At 41.0% G+C, this 20401-nt stretch overlaps 1 protein-coding gene across 1 annotated transcript in view; it reads right to left on the minus strand.

Moving 5' to 3' along the window:
* Positions 1-481: 481 nt before the first annotated feature.
* The window catches only part of LOC104845948 (rho GTPase-activating protein 20-like), a 34134-nt gene continuing 14214 nt past the window's right edge, over positions 482-20401 (minus strand). Inside the window, exons 6-14 of the mRNA XM_023548515.2 lie at positions 18979-19056; positions 16301-16367; positions 13809-13997; positions 10918-11096; positions 8783-8944; positions 5494-5603; positions 3265-3454; positions 1797-1920; positions 482-609 (exon numbers count right to left, since the gene is read on the minus strand). Of these exons, the coding sequence (XP_023404283.2) occupies positions 482-609; positions 1797-1920; positions 3265-3454; positions 5494-5603; positions 8783-8944; positions 10918-11096; positions 13809-13997; positions 16301-16367; positions 18979-19056 (1227 nt within the window). The remainder of the gene's footprint in view (positions 610-1796; positions 1921-3264; positions 3455-5493; positions 5604-8782; positions 8945-10917; positions 11097-13808; positions 13998-16300; positions 16368-18978; positions 19057-20401) is intronic.

The following is a 20401-nucleotide window of genomic DNA, read 5'->3' on the forward strand; positions in this document are numbered from 1 at the left end:
CAAGGAGCTAGATTAATGGAAACACAACAACCAGAACGGAAATAATGAGAATGCTGACACATTCTGAGAAGTAAAGCCAATGTCATTGAATATGTATAGACATTGTTAAATGAGGACCTAATTTCTATGTAAATTTTCTCCAAAATCACAATATTTTTAAAAATGATGTGAAAAGCATATGAAAAATGTTAGCATTTTTAAATCTTTCTTTTAAGATATAAAATAACACCCATATGCTTGAAATTTCTTTTATCCTATCCCATCCCCTTCCTTCTTTCACAGAGATAAGCATTACCCTGAGGTTTTTTCCTGTCCTCATTAGTTGTACACCTTTACATTTTGGGAAAAAATCCCATAAAACACAAATTCAGCAAAGCCCTACAAACATTTTGGAAAACACAACAGCTCTCAGTGGTGTCTTATAGATAGGAGTGATATGGAAGAGTCCAATACGATTATGGCTGTTCTAATCTTCAGGGACTCAGAAAATGGTGACAGGTGGTTGGTCCACGTCAGAAGGGGCCTGGGCAGAATCCCGCAGCTGTCTCTTTCTGTACATTAGTATAACTCTTATCGGCTTGGATTCAAGAGGCTGCTCCGTTGTTACTTCTGAATGAGAAAAAAAAAAAAGTTCTCTTGGCATAAACATATTCTCAGATACTAGACTGACTCATCTCAGTTCCTGATAAAATGGACTTTCTTAAGGATTTCCTCAGAGCACTGAGATACATATCATACAACCAATAAATAGCAAAAATATGAAGGGACGCATGATACATGATACTGGTTCTGAATCTAAAATCCACCTTGTAAAATGGGCTGTTGGCAGTTAGCTATGATCTCCAGGTGTTATTGAGACAATTCTGACTGATGGCGACCCCACATGTTGCAGAACACAACTGTGCTCCATAGGGTTTTCATGACCGTGACCTTTTGGAAGGAGATTGCCAGGCCCTTCTTCCAAGGCATCTCTGAGCAGGTTTGAACTGCCAACTTTTCGGTTAGTAGCAGGGCGCTTAATTGTTTGCACCACCCAGGGGCCCCTTAGCTATGATTACCTAGACTCAAATAATGCTAGCTACTGAGCCTGGCCTCAGAGAAATCTCTACTAGTCCATTGTTGTCTTTTTTACAAATTCACTTGACATCATTATCTTAGTTAATCCTCACAAATATCCTGAGATTTAGATACCATTTTTATCTGAATTTTAGAGATTAAGAATTTGAGGCTGAGATGGAAAAACTGGCCACAGAAGACAGAACTGCTAACAGTGGGGCAGGGGTTCACACTCTGAATAGGCTGTTTGACATCAAGTCCTTTTTTTCTCAATGATGCTGGTTCTTTTCAAACTGTTTCAAAGAGCACTGGATCCCTGAGGTACCTCAGGGACACTGAGCAAGAAAAGGGGGAGAAATAAAACAGGCAGTGCTCTTGGCCCCTCACTTTGGTTTCAACCAGAGCGCATCTGTTAGATCTATCAGGGTTCCATTTAAAGTTTTGTTTGAAAAAGTCTCCAAACCACTGTATCCTACCATGCTCTGTCCTGATGCTGTTACAAGCTGCACTAGCAACTTCTTGACATCGTGGACTTGGTCTTTTCTTTGATCTGACAACAGTGTCCTATCTCCCCCTATCCATGAGCCACCCTTCTGAAGAAGCAGTAAGAAGACCCCTAGGCCCAGCTTCATTGTCCTTGGTCATGCTGTGGGCTCCAGGACAGTTGCTGTCTCGGCATCACCCATGACTCCTACCAGGCTCACTCTTTCTTAGAAAAGCCATTAAATTCTTCACAGTACCTGAAGCCTTCTCTGAATAAGCACAACTCATTGTTGTGATCATTGAGCTTTCCTCTAAGAGGGAAGTGATGTCTTTTCCAAATATGTTCAAGCAATTTTTGATAACAAATTGTACAAGAGAAATCTGGAACACAAAATGGCAAAAATGTTTTTTTTTTTTTTAATATGACAAAGTTATAAATCACATTTCATATAGGCACCCTGAATCTAACCAAAATGTGAAAGAATTCTGAGACAAATTCAGAGTTGATGTGAAAGCAAATAAACTAGTTTTCTCTAAGAAACTGTGATACTTTCAAGAGTAGTTTGGGCAAAGACGTTAAAAATGCACTTAATCAGTGAAATAAACATGAAATTTGTGTCCCTGGCTTAATGGTTAATATTTTTATACCAATGGCTACACAGTTAACATTCAGATAATTTTTAAATAACCCACATATGGTGTTGGGGGTAAAGATGTTATTCAATTTATAAAGCATCTGATACATGAAAATTCATGAAATTCACTTGTTAAGTGAAGAAGTATCTGAAGCGTGAGAAGTGGAATTTCTCTGTGGGCTGACTGTGAAGGAATGGGGCAGTGGGGTAGAAAAATCTGTCTGTCTGTCGAACTGCTGTCCTTCCCCAAGCATTGTCTTGCCTTAGGCTTGCTCTGTGGGGGTGCTAGGGGGAAACTGTGATCTTATTAGGCACCCTGCTGCTCCCTTAGGATGTTCTGGAATCTTTTACTAGTTTCTTCACCCCAATAGCAGACATAAAAGGGCAGCCAAGTATTTCTGAGTGGGCCAGTGTTGGCAGAAGTCTAGTGTGTGTGGAACCAAGGGTGCTCATATTGCCTGGCCCCCTGGGATGTGCATGGGCACAACTGCAAGCAATGCCTAGATGAGCTCGGTGCTGTCAGAACTACCAATGTTTAGATGAGGGGGCTGGCTTGGAGACTTTGCCCAAGGTTACACATTCAGCAATGGTAAGGTTGAGAGTTGAAGCTTGGCTTGTCTAACTTCAAAGCCCAGGTTTTTTCTATCATATCACACCACTTTTTTATCTCTCTATGGTTTGGTCAGAGCTCTGGTGGCACACTGGTTAAACAGCACACTGCTAACCGAAACGTCAGCACTTCAAATTCACCAGCCACTCCTTGGAAACCCTATGGGGCAGTTCTACTCTTTCCTATAGGGTTGCTGTTAAGTCGGAATCCACTTGATGGCAATGGGTTTTGGTTTATGGTTCAGTCAGTCTTATATTTAGTGTCCTGAATGGGAAAGAAGTGACTCAGCTGCTCTCAATTTCCCACTTAACGACCCACCTTCCCATACCCCACCATGATAAGACAAATGACTCTGCCATCCCAGAAGAGTAGGATTAAAGTGTATACTTTTAAAAAATGGTGCTTTAGATAACAACCTGATTTTCAAGTTCGAAGTGAGGACTCAGGCCCCAAAGGCATAAAAAGGAGAAATAGGATTACCTTTTTTGTCAATTCATTTTCCAGTCCTGGGCTGCAGGAAGTAGAAGACCAAAGGATGCTTGGGGCGATACAGACTGATAAATTATATGCAGTCATCTGATTCGATGCAGAATGTTGTTCAATGTTGTGTAAAGCCCCAAAAAGGTATCGCAGGAGAACAACATTGGCTTTTGGAAGTTGGTCTAAAAGCCTTGAAATACAGAAGAACACACTCTTAAGTCATTTCTTTAAGAATTTGTAAATAAGGAGAGAGACAAGACATTTTTTTGTCCACAATGTCCATAACCCAGTGAAAACCCTAAAAGAATGTAGAACTCTGTCTCATAAAAAATGCTGCCTGCAATATTTCCCAGAAACCACTACCATGTGTTTAACAACAATAAAAAAAAACCAAAACCTGTTGCTGTCGAGTCTATTCCAACTCATATCGACCCTATAAGACAGAGCAGAACCCCTTCATAGCATTTCCAAGGAGCACCTGGTGGATTCGAACTGCCGACCCTTTGGTTAACAGCTATGGCACTCAGCCACTATGCCACAGGGTTTCTGAGTTTCACTTGGACTAATCTCATTAATGTAGAATTTAATATAAATTTAGGACACACAAACCCCATAACATTCCAGAATGTGCTCAATTAACACTTACAAAAGTTACTGATGAAATTAAACAGCAATTGCATTGAAAATACTCCCTTTATTTCCAAGGTAACAATGAAAACACGCCGCCTGATGATAAAAGTTCAAATCTTATCTACTAAGACATATAAGTACGTTCTGAGATCTGCTCTGCTCAGCAGCATCCCAGGTCAATTTTATTCCAAATCAATCTCAATGGTACCACTTTCTTCTACAAGTTTACAAGAGTATAATTTTCAATGTTCTAATATTTGTGATTGATGTTTTTTTTTTCTAATCATGCATTGGAACTGTTTCTCAGTTCATATTCAGAGTTTTACTTTTTTTTTTATACCAAGATGCTGCAACTAGGAGAAAATATGGTCACCAAAACGGCACCAGCAACAGGGAGCCCAGCTCTGAGTACTACAGACTGATGATACACCCTTAAAGTAGTGTGAAGTACACAGGTTTTATACTAGCAGCAGCAACAAGCTATGGGATGTGATACTTGGTGTACCCGAGCGGTCTCCTCTAAAGCGTAACAGGAGTGCAGTTGGTAACATGCACAACAGAGAGCTATAGGACTTGGTGCTCACTGTACTCAAATGGTCTTCTCTAAACTATAAGAGAAATAGAGGTGGTATTTTGTTCCATCGCCTTGTTTTTTGGTGACTTTCACGCTGTTCCTTAGTTTCTAACTCTTCAATGCAAATACTATGTTCTATTGCTAAAAGGGGGTTCACCAAAAGTATTGTGAAGGCGATAATTCAAAACATTTGCAAGTCGCGAAAAAAGAATTGTTCTCAACAGGCATATACACATACTACATACTATTGGAATTCTAGGGTTTTTCATAGAAGGAAAGCTTAGGAAATGGAGTTACTGAGTACTTTTTTCCTATTCTGTTATGTTGCACATAGCATTCATGTTGAGTCCTGCCAGAAATTTCCACTTGCATGGCCATAGACCTGGAATTCTTTGTGATCATTTCTTGACTTTGCAATCTGAGCTTCTGTTTTCTCTGAGTCTCGTAGGAAGCTAATTATCACTCCACCATGTTCCCCCAGAACTTCTGAATGTCCCTTTTATAGCACTGATGACACTTCAGTTTATCTACTTCTCTCCTCCACCAGCCTCTGAGTTTCTTCAGGTGAGGGATTAGGTCCTTCACCTCTGTGTGCCCAGAGACTAGCAGAGTTGCAGGCATGAATGCATACAGAAATGCTTCATTAAATTTACTTCCTGAGCATAACAAGACTTTCTAGTTAGTTAAAAGTTTGAGAAATTTAAATAATAACGCTGTCAGAGTTGGCCTCTACCACCTCTCTTGGACTAACAGATTTTATCTCCTATTAATTTCAAATATTCAGAAGGTGCACAATGGTCAACGGTCCCCTATTAGTAAGGTGAGGAGAAAAACAGTAACTTGGTGACAGCAGCAACGTAGACATCTACTTTTAAACTGGCCTCCATGGGTGTGACCACATGAAACCCTTTGGCAGTGGTCCTTATTTAGTAGGCAAAGTTGTACAATAGAAGCTCTTTTTCCTGAGAGTGTGTTGGTTGTATTTTTGAGGCATGGCCAGAGCTGGGTAATGACTGCATCATTACCTCTGGATTCCAGTTATTTTCTCCTCCTCATTCCCTTCATCAATAACAGTAAGCCATTGATAATACAGACCAGAGGAAAATACACTTTCCTGGATGTTTCTAAAAAAATCCTAAAACAGATGAAAAATAATATTATTCTTAGGGCAAACGTGTATTATACAAATGATAGAGATCACATTTAGTTGAAAAATTCAGTTTGGTCCCCACTTCCTTCATAGCCACCCACACTGTGACATCCACAGACCTCGGCTCCACCTCTTTGCTGACTTGCACACCCATAAGCAGGTGCTTGGATTTTCTCCAACTAAAACTAGTGGCATAAAAGCAGAGTCTGGGCTGTGATGGGAATAAAGGTAAAGCCCCTTTCTATCTTCTGAAATCTGCTTATGTACAGTTTAGCCAACTGGTACAAATTACAAGGCCTGGTGATAAACACCCTAAATCCTATTATTTTCTTCAAAAGAGATACATACACATTTTGATGATCTATTTCAGCCATGGTGTTCTTAATTCCTGGCAAGAAAAGTTCTGAAACAAACACCACACACACAAATACAGGCACACACTCACACACACATAAAACAGGAGTAGGTCTTCTGACTTGAGATATATGTGCTTCTTGGAAAAACCTCCTCTCATAAAAGCTTCCTTTTTCATCTCTTTAAGGGTTTTTGTTGTTTCCGTGCACCCCTGAGTGGATTCAGACTCATCATAGTGACCCCATGTGACAGAAGAGAACTGCCTCGTAGGGTTTCCTAGGCTGTAATCTTTATGGGAGCAGATCGCCAGGCCTTTTCTCCCAAGGAGAGGCTGGTGGTTCAAACCACTGACCTTTCCGTTAGGAGCTGAGTGCTTCATGATTGTGCCACCAGGGCTCCCCGCCTTAATTGGAAAGGTGGGATAGGATATCATATTTTCTGGGGGTTTAGTTTCTTTGGGAAGTAAAATGTTCCAAAACAGAAAGAAATGATCAAAATTTAGATACAGCAAAACTTCAGGCCTCTGAGTACTAGAGCCACAGGCGTCCACAGGCCAGCTTCCTAAGTGGTGACCTGGAAAATCTGTCTTAATATCATACAGTTGGGCCTATTAAAATTTATTAAGCTTAATTTTAGTGTGATAACAAGGGGAAAACGTCAGATCACCTTGCTAGCTTCAAAGTCCCATCTTTCTGCCAGTGGTCTCACTAAATAAATAGCTCGAACACTCACCCAACACCCCCACAACAACAACAACAACAACAAAACATTGTCTTTGAGTCTATTCTGACTCATAGTGACCATATAGGACACAGAAGAACTGCTCCACAGGGTTTCCAAGGAGCAGCTGGTGGATTCTAACTGCCAATCTTTATGGTTAGCAGTCAAAACACGCCTTAGCTCTTAACCACTGTGCCAGGAGACTTTTCTTAATAGCAGCTAGTACAGGAAATGCCTCAGGGCAACTATCATGATGACAATCTGGAAATCATTCACTCTTTCTTATATTTACTGAGGTCCTGTGTGTGTCAGGCTCTGCTTTGCGTTCTGAGGACTTAGCTGTGAAGAAAACGGACAAAGTCAGTTTCCCAAGTCCCTCCCACCCTCCACTCATTAGAGCAATGGGGACCTTGCTTCCTCTGCATCCTTCCAACAGGGCACTGCCTGAACAGAAGCATGTCCCTTCTTCCATTACCAGTGCCCTGTAAGGATCCCAAGGAGACCAAACACCGAACTCAGAAAATAACAATAGGGCAAAAATTCAGCTTAGGCTGTTGGTACATGCAGAATTCTGCATACTGTCTTGGTGGAAGTCTCACAGTAAGGGGCCAAAGCCTTTTGATCTGGGGGCTGGCTAATTTATGCTAACCTACGTGTTAAAAGCTAGTGGACAGGAGGGTGTTACAGAAAAGCAGGTACACACTAGTGATAGAATATTTGTTGCTATATATTTTCATATGGACCAAGACACAGGTTTGCAAGAAACGTCCATTTACTGATGCATATATGATGTCCCCTTTACCAAGACAGATTTGATTGTAAATAAACTCATTAAGTAATATTAAATGGGCACCTGGCCACTTGACTGGAAAGGGAATACAGAAAACTCTACTTTACTTATGTCTAGGGCAAGGCACTTTTGACCTTTATGCCTCAGCCTGAGTTGGAGGCCCTGGGCCCTGTTTTTACCCTGCCTTCCTTGCATCTCCACCATGCTGGGGACCAGAGCCCTGAAGCAGGCCTGCAGAGGCTGTTCTGGGATCAACACTTTGCTTAAAGTTGGTCTTGGATGTAGATCCTATTTTCAAAATATGTGAGGCATCTCTAAGGATGTGAAGAGCAAGGCATTTGAGAAGAGCAGGTTACTACGTGGCAGGTTAAGCACAACACGTATTAACAAAGAATGCCGAAGGTGGTCAAGATGAAAGAAGGCCCAATGGTAGCATCATTCCTATGGCACTTTTAAAGTGAAAGGCATTAAGAGAATGGGAAGGAATGATGATAAAACCAGTGGAGCTGTTGGTGGCCTGACTGAGCATTTATTTATTCATTTTATTTTCTTCTAGTTTAAGTGAAAGTTTACAAATCAAGTCAGTCTCTCATACAAAAACTTATACACACCTTGCTATGTCCTCCTAGTTGCTCTTCCCCTAATGAGTACAGCACACTTCTCCTCTCCACCCTGTATTTTCTGTATGTATTCAACGAGCTCCTGTCCCCTTCTGCCTTCTCACCTTGCCTCCAGACAGGAGCTGCCCACATAGTCTCATGTGTCTGCTTGGGCCAGGAAGCTCACTCCTCACCAGAATCATTTTCTGTCCTATAATCCCGTCCTATCCCTGTCTGAAGTTGGCTTGGAGAATGGTTCAGTCTTGGGCTAACAGAGGATCTGGGGACCGTGACCTCTGGGGTCCCTCTAGTCTCATGGACTGAGTATTTTTGGACTCATCATAAGGTAAAAATTTCCTTACTATGGGAAATTTTTGTCATTATTTTCAAAAGTTTCAAAAGAAATTTCTTTTGGAAACTTTGCCATCATTTCCGGTGAGGAGCTCTTCAAAAGTAGGATGCTTGTGTGTGTGTAAGTGCGTGCTTTCCAATTTTTATTTATTTAATTTTTTTGCACGTGGCATACAGACAGGTGCTTTTAACACTCACGGCAGTTTCCTTACCTTTCTGTAATGTTTTTCAGATTTTCAAATTCTGACTGTATTATACCTACTATGGCTCTTTGCCAATCATGAAGAAGGAAGCCAATCATATTTCTATACAGCTACACTGTGTGAAGATAATGCTAGAACCTTCCTTACCTTTAAGACAGATGCTACTACCAAAACTGACTCATCCTCCCAATTCACCTTCTCTCCTGAGTTTAGTTTCTGCTTGAGGGCTCCACATGCTCTGACACTGGCCGATATTCTGAAGATGCCCTCTGTCAGAGGCCCTTTTTGTTTAAGAAAGAAAAGCATATCCTGGGGGGAAGGAATGGAAAAGACAATATGCAGAATTTCATACACACAGGCCTCAGCACAAGCTTGTCCTTGTTGGCATCCGGAGCTAGGCTACAGGAGAGTATGGTGCTCAAGCTGGAAGGACTCAAGTAAATTCTTTAGGTTTTTTTTTTTTTTTTCGCGTCTGTAAATATGTTTTCTATTCATTGGTCCACTCTACATTCCTACACTGAAACACTTCAAACACTTGTTTTATTCAGATTTTCTTTTTCAGTAAATTTACATTTCTAAATCAAACTTCTCTGTCTACTTTAAGACTTCTGTTACATCACCCTGTCCTACCTCACCATTCTTTCCCCATTTGCTTATCCCTTTTAAGCAACTGTATCCCCCATTCCTACTTCTTGTATTTCCTCTCCTCTTTCAAAATCAGGCTCAAAAACCTTCTCCTCCAGATAGCCTTCTCCAAATAAATCCTCTCAGCACTTTCTGGAAAACCTGGTGGCCTAGTGGTAAAGTGCTACTGTTGCTAACCAAAAGGTCGGCAGTTCAAATCCACCATGCGCTCCTTGGAAACTCTATGGGGCACTTCTACTCTGTCCTGTAGGGTTGCTATGAGTCAGAATTGACTTGATAGCAATGGTTTAGTTTGGTTTCTTACTTTTTCATTTCCTTTTTCTCTATCTTTATGTCTCCTGCTTGCGGTCAGGGGCCTATCTAGGGAAAGCAGTGCCTAGGGCAATTAGTGTTAAATCTCTCAATGATCTCTCCCAGCTGGCCATGGAAACTGTGGTGGCCAATAGAAACTGTTCTGGCACCCTTCCTCAAGTGGTGCCCAGGGCACACAGTCAGAGCACAGGACAGGCACCCTACCTGCCCAACTCCCCCTACCCCCAGCTAGGCCTCTGCTTGCAGTGTAGAAAGATAATAGGTGTTGGAGTCAGGTAATCTGTGGCATTGAAATGTATTTTACCACCGATTCACTGTGTGACCTTGGGGAAAGTACAGTACTTACCTATATTAAAGCTTTTGTTTATCTCCTTTGTGAAATGGGGATGATGATAATCACAAACCAAAACAAACCAGTTGTCCTGGGACAATTCCAACTCCCAACAATCCTATAGCACAGAGTAGAACTGCCCCATAGGGTTTCCAAGGAGCCACCAGTGGAATCCAAGTGCCAACCTTTAGGTTAGCAACCCAGCTCTTAACCACTGCAACTCCAGGGCTCTCTGATGATAATGATAAGGACCCCAAATTTTCCGTGAAAGTTGCAGGGTCTGGGGTGGTACCCAGCATGCCCTTAAGATGATGATTTTCTTCACATCAAGCATGTGAAGCACTAGCATAGCCCCTGGAGGGATACTAGATACTCAATAACTGGAAACACTGATGGTTTAATAGACTACTTTGAGACAACACAAGCTAAACTTTGTGGCTTTCGTTTGACTTATTCTATCAGGATTAAGATATTGGTATATGCCAGAGGGTAAGTCTTGTAGTCTTAAGCTTATGCACTTGAAATAAAATCAAACGCCATCTGAAATATTAAATCAAACACCATCTGAAATATTTTGAGTTGTAAGATTGAGTAGTCTCAGCTGAAGAAGCAACTAAGGGAAAGCTGAGAGTAGCGAGAAGTTCAAGGTAGGAGCTGAAAGGAGAATGTGAAAGGAGGTGGAACCTCTGCTTCAGAGACTGGTAAACACAGAGCACGTTCTGACTTATCTGAGCAGACATATGTGGGTCTTTGCTGAAACTATTGGAATGGAAAAATTACCTTTTTCTCTGTGTCTACCTTATGATTCTGCAATAACTAAGTCAAATTTGTATTCTTTGAAAGAATGTAACAAAGCTTCTCAGCCAAAGCCAGGGGCTGTCTAGTGCTTTCTCCACTTAGAAATAGATTTGGATGAGAACACATGGGCTTGCAGAGCTTTCTCTTCCTCAATCTCCCTCCTCAGGGGGCCACAGAAGGCCAAAAGGAGACCTACCCGGAGAGGAGTGGGCAGGTCATCATTGGGACAAACATCTTTGAGCGAAACCCCAAAGAGCTTCCCTGGCTCGGGGGATGGTAGAGCCCTGCACACGTTGTCCTGGCAAGTGCTGGGGTTCCGCCGAAAGGCCCAGTTCACCATAGGCCATTTCTTTTCACCTGTCTTCTGGCCTGCATCTAAGAAAGAAGTGAGATTGTTAGAAGTAGTAGATTAATTCACTTAAACTTATTTCCACTGTTTCCATTTGCAGAGCACGTTGTTTGCTAGGGCTAGAAGAGAGAGAAAGGGAGTCATTCAGTGTGTAGAATTTCCCCCGTCCTGGGCAGGTGGATCACATCCTCGTGGTGGTAACTTGTTCTGTTTTCCCTTATTCCATAAATGGATAGTTACATCCAGAGGCTTGATCAGACTCAGGTTCAATTCTTCTGGAGGAGACACTTCCTACAGGTGCTATCTGCTCCTGCTGCAGTGCCTCCTGAGGCACCTAGTGCTTGGTGGTACAAGTTCACTGATGTTAAATACGATCCATGAGGATCAGATCCCATTTCATAAGCTAAAAAATGTGGTATCAAAATCAAGTAGAGTTTGATAATCACCTACCTTTACGGTAAGTCTCCCCCCTCTAGATTTCCTCTTTGGCTTTCTGAGTGAGTGCCTGACTATTGTGAACTTTTTCTTATCAAAAAGATCTGCCCTTCATGACTCAACCTCCCTGACCCCAGCTCCTGGGCAGCCTATAACTCCTTCACTCCAAGGGGCCACAACCCTCAGGCAGTTCCATGCACGATGTGCCTCCCCCTGAGGACAGCGTTCTTGGGAAGTCACCTTTAAATGCTGGCTGTGTGATGAGAACTCAGGTGGCCTTGTTTCTTGTAACACCGACCCATGCTACCCAGAGATGATTTTTAGCTACCCAACAGTCCCTGTCAAAGGAATGCTGAACAAGAAGAGCTTTTCTAAGACCAGGTGCTCAGCAATGAAACCTGAGTTCAGAGAGGTCTTTTCTACTACTCAGCTATGGATGTTTCCTGATAAGATATCCTAATATTTTCTTAAGTGCTTAGAACCAGATGCTAAAAGAGTCCATAGACGAGCCAAGTTGTGGAAGGATAAACAGATGAGCAACATTTCACCAAATATCCTTAAATACCCACTGACTTGGCTTTTCTAGGATGTGGCAAGTATAACCTTAGGTGCGGTACTTCCGGTGCTGGATCAGAGGGTTCTGCCAGGTACGGGAACAAATTACTCAATCTCTTTGAACTTCAGGTTCCTCAACTTTAACATGACATCTCATGGAACTGAGTACTAAAATGGATGAAATGTATAATGTATTCCTCAGCTCAAGGCACAGCACATAGTAACCTTGTTGAGAACGATTTTCCTCACTCAGAGGGCCCAAGGCAATCAAGACATCAGTCTCCTCCTCTGAAAGCAGACCCCATCCCCTTCTCCATTTGGCTTAGCACCCTCCAGAGGGTATGCAGTCATGAAGGATTGCCACCATTCCACCTAACTAAGACTCTTTCTTCTTGCCCTAACATTCACACTCCATCGTTTTAAAAGTCTCAAGGAAAACAAACACATTCCTCAATCCAGGAAGGGATTTCTATACATCCAGCAATGTCAACATGTGCAAATGTTGAACGTACAGGTTAATATGTAGGTGAAGTAGTTGTACTCGGCCTGGTTTCCCTACCCTTGACCTGATTTTATTATTTCTAAAACTATCCAAATGTATTCAGTTATTTAGCTTTAATACCTCTTAAGAACATTGCTCTATCCCTTGATTTAAACCCAGTGCCGTCGATCGATTCTGACTCATTTGATTTAAAGCTATATATAAAGCTACTCTGTGACATAAACAGAAGGCAAAGTATAAACTGAGTTCTGTACTTTCTCAAAAGGACTTTGGGGCTTAGATGGACCTTTTGTTATGTACACTATCTTGTGTAAGAGTTCATGTTGCTCTGGGACCAATGAAAATAAGTGCTATTGTCATGAAAACTATGAGATATTGAACAAGCTAACTTTATAGAAACCTAGCCTTTCTTCAACGGTCCTGGCAAGATTGGAGTAGTGTTACCTCATGCTTGTAAATAGGGTATGAATATTAAAAAATAAAATGTGTAAAACTTTGTGCTTATAGAATAACTATCATAAAAATAAAAACACTTTAAGTGGGAATTCCATTCTGGCCACACTATTCCTCAAATTAATAATACATTTTCTTCAAAAAGAGAAATACTGATGGGAAAATACAGGAATGGTAGGAAAAAGAATGGTAAGAAGGAAGATTAAAAAGCCCCCAACCATACACACTCGGTCCTACTCCAGTCTAGTCCTCGATCAGAAGCACACAGGGAAAGTGAGCTTGGTCCTCATGGCTCGCTGTGGAGGTAGAACTTAGAGGCCACTTCAGCCCAAGCTCAGAATAGATTCCAGTTCAGCTCCGAAACTCTTCTACTCCACTCTTCCATTCCTGTGTGTCTAAGCTAAGCAGTCATAAATCCCCTTCTGCTGTGGCCTAGATCCTGAGGAAAGCCCTGAGATGGGGAAAACATGACTTTCCAGGCCTTAAGAAGCCCATATTCTAATAAGACACACAGATATGTACACACATACTTAAAATATGCATGAAGGGCCCTGGGGATACAGAGAAGGGAACTACTACTACCTGGCGGAATGAAAAGAAGCTTTCTAGAAGTGAGTTGGCTCTTGAGGACAGACCCTTGGCATTTCTCTCAGTCTCATTCTTGGTGAAGATTGGATCCTTGCCTACACTGCCCTTCTCCCTGGCATGGAGAATCAGCTCTGTGTTACGATTTTGTTTCTAGGAATGGACACATGAGTTGAGAGAAGACACCTGCAGGAGGGGAGGGACTCACTTTTCTGCTGCTGGCTCCTCAGTGGGTGCCTGGGCTTTAGGATGAACGGACCTCCCATCTCTGAGAATGGCTGCTCCAGTAAGAAGGGCTCCTGGAGAGTGGATGGAGATATGGAGCCCCTTAGGCGGTGTGGCAGGAGTGCAGTGGCTTGAAGATGGCTCATTATTATTCCATAGGGATGTTCATGTCCTATACAGAGAAACATGTACATACAGATTCAGGCCGACTGGTGATGGGTGTGATCAAAGCTACCTTACAGCACCCACGTGTACCACACTGGCGTGCTGGGCCTCGGGGATAAAGAAGACTGTCTCCTGTGTGTGCTCTCAAGGCGGAGACCATGCACAAAGCAGGGGCCCAAGAAAGGTGTTTAAAAAATGTAAAGAGAAAATAGTCTTTAAAATATGTTACCTGATTGGAAAGTAGAGATCAGTTTAAGCCCTACACCATGTTGACTTTTACTATGTTTCCATCTGAGAATACTGAAAGCCCTCTAGTTTCTGCCTAGAAACTAACTAGATCTGAGCATCTTAGGCAAATTACCTGACCACCACCCCAGCCTGAATTCATCATTTAAAGCACTTACCATCAATATTACACAGATTTGTACAGATCAGAGTAACAAAGTAAATATATTAATAAACATTGGCAGTTAATGTTCTTTAAATAATTGGATGATACGTGTCAAGACTCACTAGGATCACTCTTCTCTAACACGTATGTCCATTTAACAGGTATTTCATTACATTTCATTAATGCTATAGCCAGAGCAGCAGGTTGAGTTGCCCTTATGCTTACCTCCTCTCCCCCTCCCCCCACCCCCCCCTGGGGTGAGGGTGGCCCTCACAGGCAGAATTAGAAGTAAGGCTGCAGAGTATTGGAAGCCCAGAAGCCAACTCCAGAACAGTGTTTACACAGTGAAACGGAGCCCTCAATCATTAGGTGTTGAGAGCCAAATGATATCTTTTGCTCTTTCATGCTTCCAATGGCTTCCTCTCCATCGAATTCTCAGAGACGTTGTGCTGCAACATAGATTGAGCTTTTTAAGAAGAGAGGAAACACTCCCTTTCTTCTAGTTCTGACTGACTGTAAGGTGGTGAGCTCTTGCCTTTCCGTTTCTCCTGGTATAAATACAATATGAATGCTCTGTTCATAACAAGAACTAAGCCACAAAGAAGCTTCCATGAGAGCAACAAAATAAAGGAAATTCATCAGGGTAACCAGGAGCTAATTCACAACTGAGAAGTGAAAAAAAAAAAAAAATTGAAAGCACATGAAAATCCATGTACAGAATGGCTGTTAAAGGACCCTCGTAAATGACGGAAGATTTAGACTCCACAGAGTCAGCAGTGGTGCCTGAAGCTGTTCTAAGCTTAGAAGTTACCATCTACATTCATTTCATCTAAATGAACACATTTTATTAAATAAATATATTTCCAGTATTAGTCTGATTTTTATTCATGTATTTTATTGCAGAATGACTTTTACAAAGATGCTGACGTTAATACAAAATATGAAACAGGATTTTGGTCCTCAGCTGTGTACTTGATTTGTTATATTCTGAGATGGAGAACATGCACTCTGTGAATCCTAAAAAACTTGGTTTTTAGATTATTCAGATCACTTGGAAACATCCTGGATGGTGGAAAGAATTTAGAAGATAATGTAGATAAGAGGGAACACCCCACAGGATTTCTAGCGGCAATCAGTTCTCACCATCGCCCCATGGCAAGCTCTGCTACAGAACCTGTCCCTTCCCTTATTTTATTTGCTCTATTTCTTTTGACCACACTAAATCAACTTGCTAATCCAAGAATTTTTTTTTTTCAGCTAAATGGTTCTAACAACTATTTCAGGAGAGGTGTAATCTATTTATCAATAATTTTGAGGATAAATGTTGGAAAATCCAGCCTGTAAAATGTAAAATGGCAAAGTGCAGGTCAGCCGTCCAGTGAAGCCTTCAGGAATCTAGATGTGCTTATCTCAGTTCGCCTGTGATGCTGAGAGAAGCTCTGGGCGCTGAGCAGGTGTTCAGTAAGTACTTGTAGTTGGACAGAGAGACCTGCTGCATTTTAGAGGATGCTTACAACACAGAGGCTACTTCGTAGTCAGAACATGGAACAGAATAATTCAAGAATGGAATATAAAATATGATGTATGGGGAAAAGAAATTTCAATCCGTATTGCTTTCATAAAAAATAAGGAGAGGTTTATCAAGACAGGGCTGTATGTCAAGTGAAAAAGCAGAGAGGAAAAATTCACATTTTTCTCCCCAACTTGACCACAAGCTGCTGAATGAAGAGATGTTATTATTTATTCCCTGGGATAGAGTAAAGCTTCATAATTTATTTATCAAATGTATGAATGGATATTGTGAGAAGTTTTTACTCCAAAGGATATTTAAACTTAAGGCCAAACAATCAATACTTTGAGACTTTAGAGTTATAATTTTGAATCCAGTCAACCCCATCTTAGAGTTCCCTGCCACTTACCGATGAGTGGGAATGGGGCCTCTTTCTTGCCAGAACTGACCCACAACTGGTAATCACTCTTAGAGCCCTTGGAGACCAAAAAAAAAAAAAAAAAAAGTTACAACAATTCTTTCACAGTAGGTACTTGAAAGAGGGCACATTTCTTTAACATTTCTATGTTTTCAAAAAGAAAAAGAATTGGGACCAGTGTAAATACTGTAAGTGCATGGAGTTGGCCACAGTTTTTGAGTTAGCAGTCGTGATTTCAGCAACCCATCCCTCTCCCAGCACCCAGTGGACTACTCCAGATTCTTGCTTTGTCCCTTCTGATAGGCCGGGGATCTATGGAACAACAATACAATCAGTCCTTCACTTTATGGGTGGCCCGTGGATATGAAATCATATTTAGGTTCCTTCACTAAGAAAGAAAAGCCTAATCTATTCTTGACGGTCCTGCTGTCTCTGGACTCCTTGGAGAACCTTAGGCTTTGTCTTCATTTGTCTCTGCCCAGACAAGTGTGCCACTCAGAGAGACACACAGCCTGCCGTGACTATGTCTGAGCAAAGGAAAACTTGAAAAACATCTCAAGCTCAGCTGCCTTGAGCAGACAGACAAATGCCCAAAGACCTTGAGGAGATGGGCAGAGTGAAGTCAGTCCACTGGCTTTGGTTTGGACAAGCTCCATTCTGGAGCAAGAAGGATAAAGGGCGCGAAGCTGGAGATCAGGCCAGATGCAGAGAACTATTTTCCCAGCAGAGTTACTGCCCAGCAATACTAGAAAGCACCCTTGAAGCAACCACATCTCAATCATACACACTCTGCTGAACTATTTTACAGTCCTCCAGAAAAACATAAAGCAAAAGTTATGTTTCAAATGGAGTTGTTGGTGGTAGTTCATATGCCTGCCCTTGACTCCTGGTAAGATATCATGGCCTTGCCTGTATGAAGGAGGGTCCCAGCTATGGAGGCTATCACAAGCACACGTATGTGTATGCACGTACACACATACACACTCTCTCAGCTAAATATGCTCAAAATTGTATTTCAAATAGGAAATAAGATCTAACAAAAATCTTTTCTTTTAAGGTGGAGCTGGGAACACTATGCTGGAATCCCATAGAACAGCCAGAGCCAAGTAACGCTGATTTTTTAGTAAAGTAGAAATTCTTTCTTGTCTGGTGAAACTGATGACTTCAAGCAAAGGAAAATCACAAATGTAAAACAAAATGAGCTGTATCACTGATCAATCTATTCTACACCTAAAGCCACTCGCTCTTTCCAAGATTTAACTTTTCCTTTTCAGGGCATGTATATCATATAGGTGCAGAGGTATCAGATTTACTGAGTGAATATAAACTCAATTTTATTTTAAATGTATTATTAAATTTCTCGAGTAAAGAAATCATTGATTCCCTAAGCCAAATTCTGGCTTTTCAGGGGCTTTATTATATCACTCATGGAGTCTCTATGAGTCGGAATTGACTCGAAGGTAATGAGTTTTTGGTTTGGTATTATATCAGTAGATCAGGCTGAGTTTAATTACAAGTCTTATAATCACGTCACGCCACAACAGCAAGGCATTTTCATATTTCTGCATTATTTAAGGAGCCATGATATCTAAGTCCTTTCTACAGTTTCTGTCCATCTGAAAGTCACTCTCTTTAATAATAGTTCTCAATTGTGTGGTGTTCATATAGCAGGAGAGTCTTACAATTACTCTTTCCTTTTCCCCAACCTCACCCTCATTCTCAAACATGCCCACCTCTTCCATGAGAAAAATTTCATTAACTTAGGTCAGCCCCATCAAAATATAAAGAAGCAAACACTAAAAGCAAAACAAGGACTAGAGTGGTGGGCACACAAATGCTCCTAAATTCATAATCTCCTTCAGAACTTGTCTCCCTCGTTAGCAACTCATTAGAGGCATCAGTCATCTCATCCTCAGGACCTGCAGTAAGGGGCTATGACTTCTAGCCGTGGGTTCTTTACATCAAAATTTACTACAAAACACGTCCTGTAGGATCCATCATACTGAGTTTGAGTCCTAGAGTGACCCAAAACAAAAAAAAACTTTTTTTTTTTTTTTTTTAAGGATAAATGAGGTACGGGAGGGGAAGACCCAGGAAAGGAGGCTCAGAAAGAACAGTAAAACAGAACAGGTAAGGCGGAGGTTTACAACTATGTCACTAAAAATCTTATAAAAATTTTGTTGTATACGTATATAATGGAGGCCTCATGGCTCAGTGGGTAAGAGCTCAGCTGCTAACCAAAACGTCAGCAGTTCAGATCCATCAGCTGCTGCTTGGAAACTCTATGGGAGAGTTCTACTCTTTCCTATACAGTTGCTATGAGTCGGAATCGACTTGATGGCAAGGGGTTTTTGGTCTTATATATACACAATATATACAGTAAAAATACATGCTGTTATTAGCACTCTAAAACTATGGTTCAATTTAATTATTCTATGACTTCAAGGTCACATGGAATTTAAAATTGGAGTATAGGAACAGCACCTGTGTAGAAAGTAATATCAGAGTTTCGAAGCTTTCAATTTCTAAATTCTGGAGGACAAAATATGCCTTAGGTATCTATAACAATCAGCTGCCTTATGAAAGCAGTTGTATTTTATACACACACACACACAACTCTCAAAAATCAAAGTTGGTTTTTAACTAAAAATTGTTTGCAGGTAACTTACAGTTATTCCGAGCATTGGTAGTGACTTGTCGATAATGTCATTGGTTGTATCTGAATTTGTTACTGTTAAACTTATAGGCTGTAAAAATGAAATAAAAAATACAGTTGTAAGAAAAGAATTTCAAAACAGCTCTGTAAATAATGATTGCAAATTGTTACCCATATTGTAAATGCAAAGCTTGATTTCAGACACTGACAAAGTAAAGCACATGTAGAACATAGATCCTTAAGTAGGATTTTATTTTTCATTCCTTTAGATATGAAGGGCCCCCGGTGGCAGAGTGGTTAAGAGCAATGGCTGCTAACCAAAAAGCTCCGCAGTTCAGATCCACCAGGTGTTACGTGGAACCCTATGGGGCAGATCTACTCTGTCCTATAGGGTCACTATGAGTTAGAATTGACTCGAACGCAGTGGGTTTTGGTTTTTTGTTTTAAATATGAAGGCAGCAGAAAGCATTTCAGTAAAACACCTATTTCTTCTAAAATAAAGGATGTGTGGCACACGAACATAATGGCTTAAGAAAGAGAAAGATTGAGAATTCAGAGAGGGCACACAGACTGATCCTCAGCCCCTCAACAATATTTCCATACGGGGGGGGACGATTTCAAATGGAGAGATTTAGACCCTTTCTCTCTCTTCCTGAGTTCTGTTTTTACAGTCTGGCTTTATTGATTTGCATTTCACCCACAGTTATGGTAACATCAGAATAAGAACTGGCTATAAAAAATGTTTTTCAAAAGACTATTCAGTCGCCATTTTCTAAGTCATGCACAGTGGCTACTAACGTTTTTATTGTTGCATACTGTTGAAAATACAATAGAATTAAAAAAATAAAATAAAACCAATGGTTTGAAACAAGACTGAAAATTTTAGAAATCTAAGTTCTGTTCCAACTCTGCCAGTGAACGGGGTATCTGTAATAGCTCTCAACTACACCTCACATTGACATATTGATCCATAATAAAAAAAATAGCAGGGGACAATTTGCAGAAAACAACCTGAAAGGGACTCTGAGGATTCTGAGATGGTATCTGTTCAACTACGTGAATTCTAAGAGACATTGTTTAAAAATAGGATGATGCCATGTAACCAAGATGTGCACATAGGTTTTACAGTATTTGCACATAAATCCACGCTGAGGGCTATGTCTTCCGGTAAACAGGGCTTAAAGAGGACAGATAAGCAGCCTAAGTGGACACTCATAGGCCTTAACACAAAAATGATATTAAAAACAAAGCTTAAGGAAACCCTTTCATAATTCATCATTTGTCCTTTTGTTTTATTCTTATGAGCCAATTTCTTGATATGACAGATGGCCCTGAAAGTTGTTTGTTAATTCAATTTTCAGAAACAAAACCATCAGAAATGCACTGATGTAGCCCCAAGGATTCTGAAAAAGTGTCTCACAGCCCAGAAGTAGAGC

This window comes from Loxodonta africana, chromosome 5 (genome assembly GCF_030014295.1).
Source record: "Loxodonta africana isolate mLoxAfr1 chromosome 5, mLoxAfr1.hap2, whole genome shotgun sequence".
Classification (NCBI taxonomy): domain Eukaryota; kingdom Metazoa; phylum Chordata; class Mammalia; order Proboscidea; family Elephantidae; genus Loxodonta; species Loxodonta africana.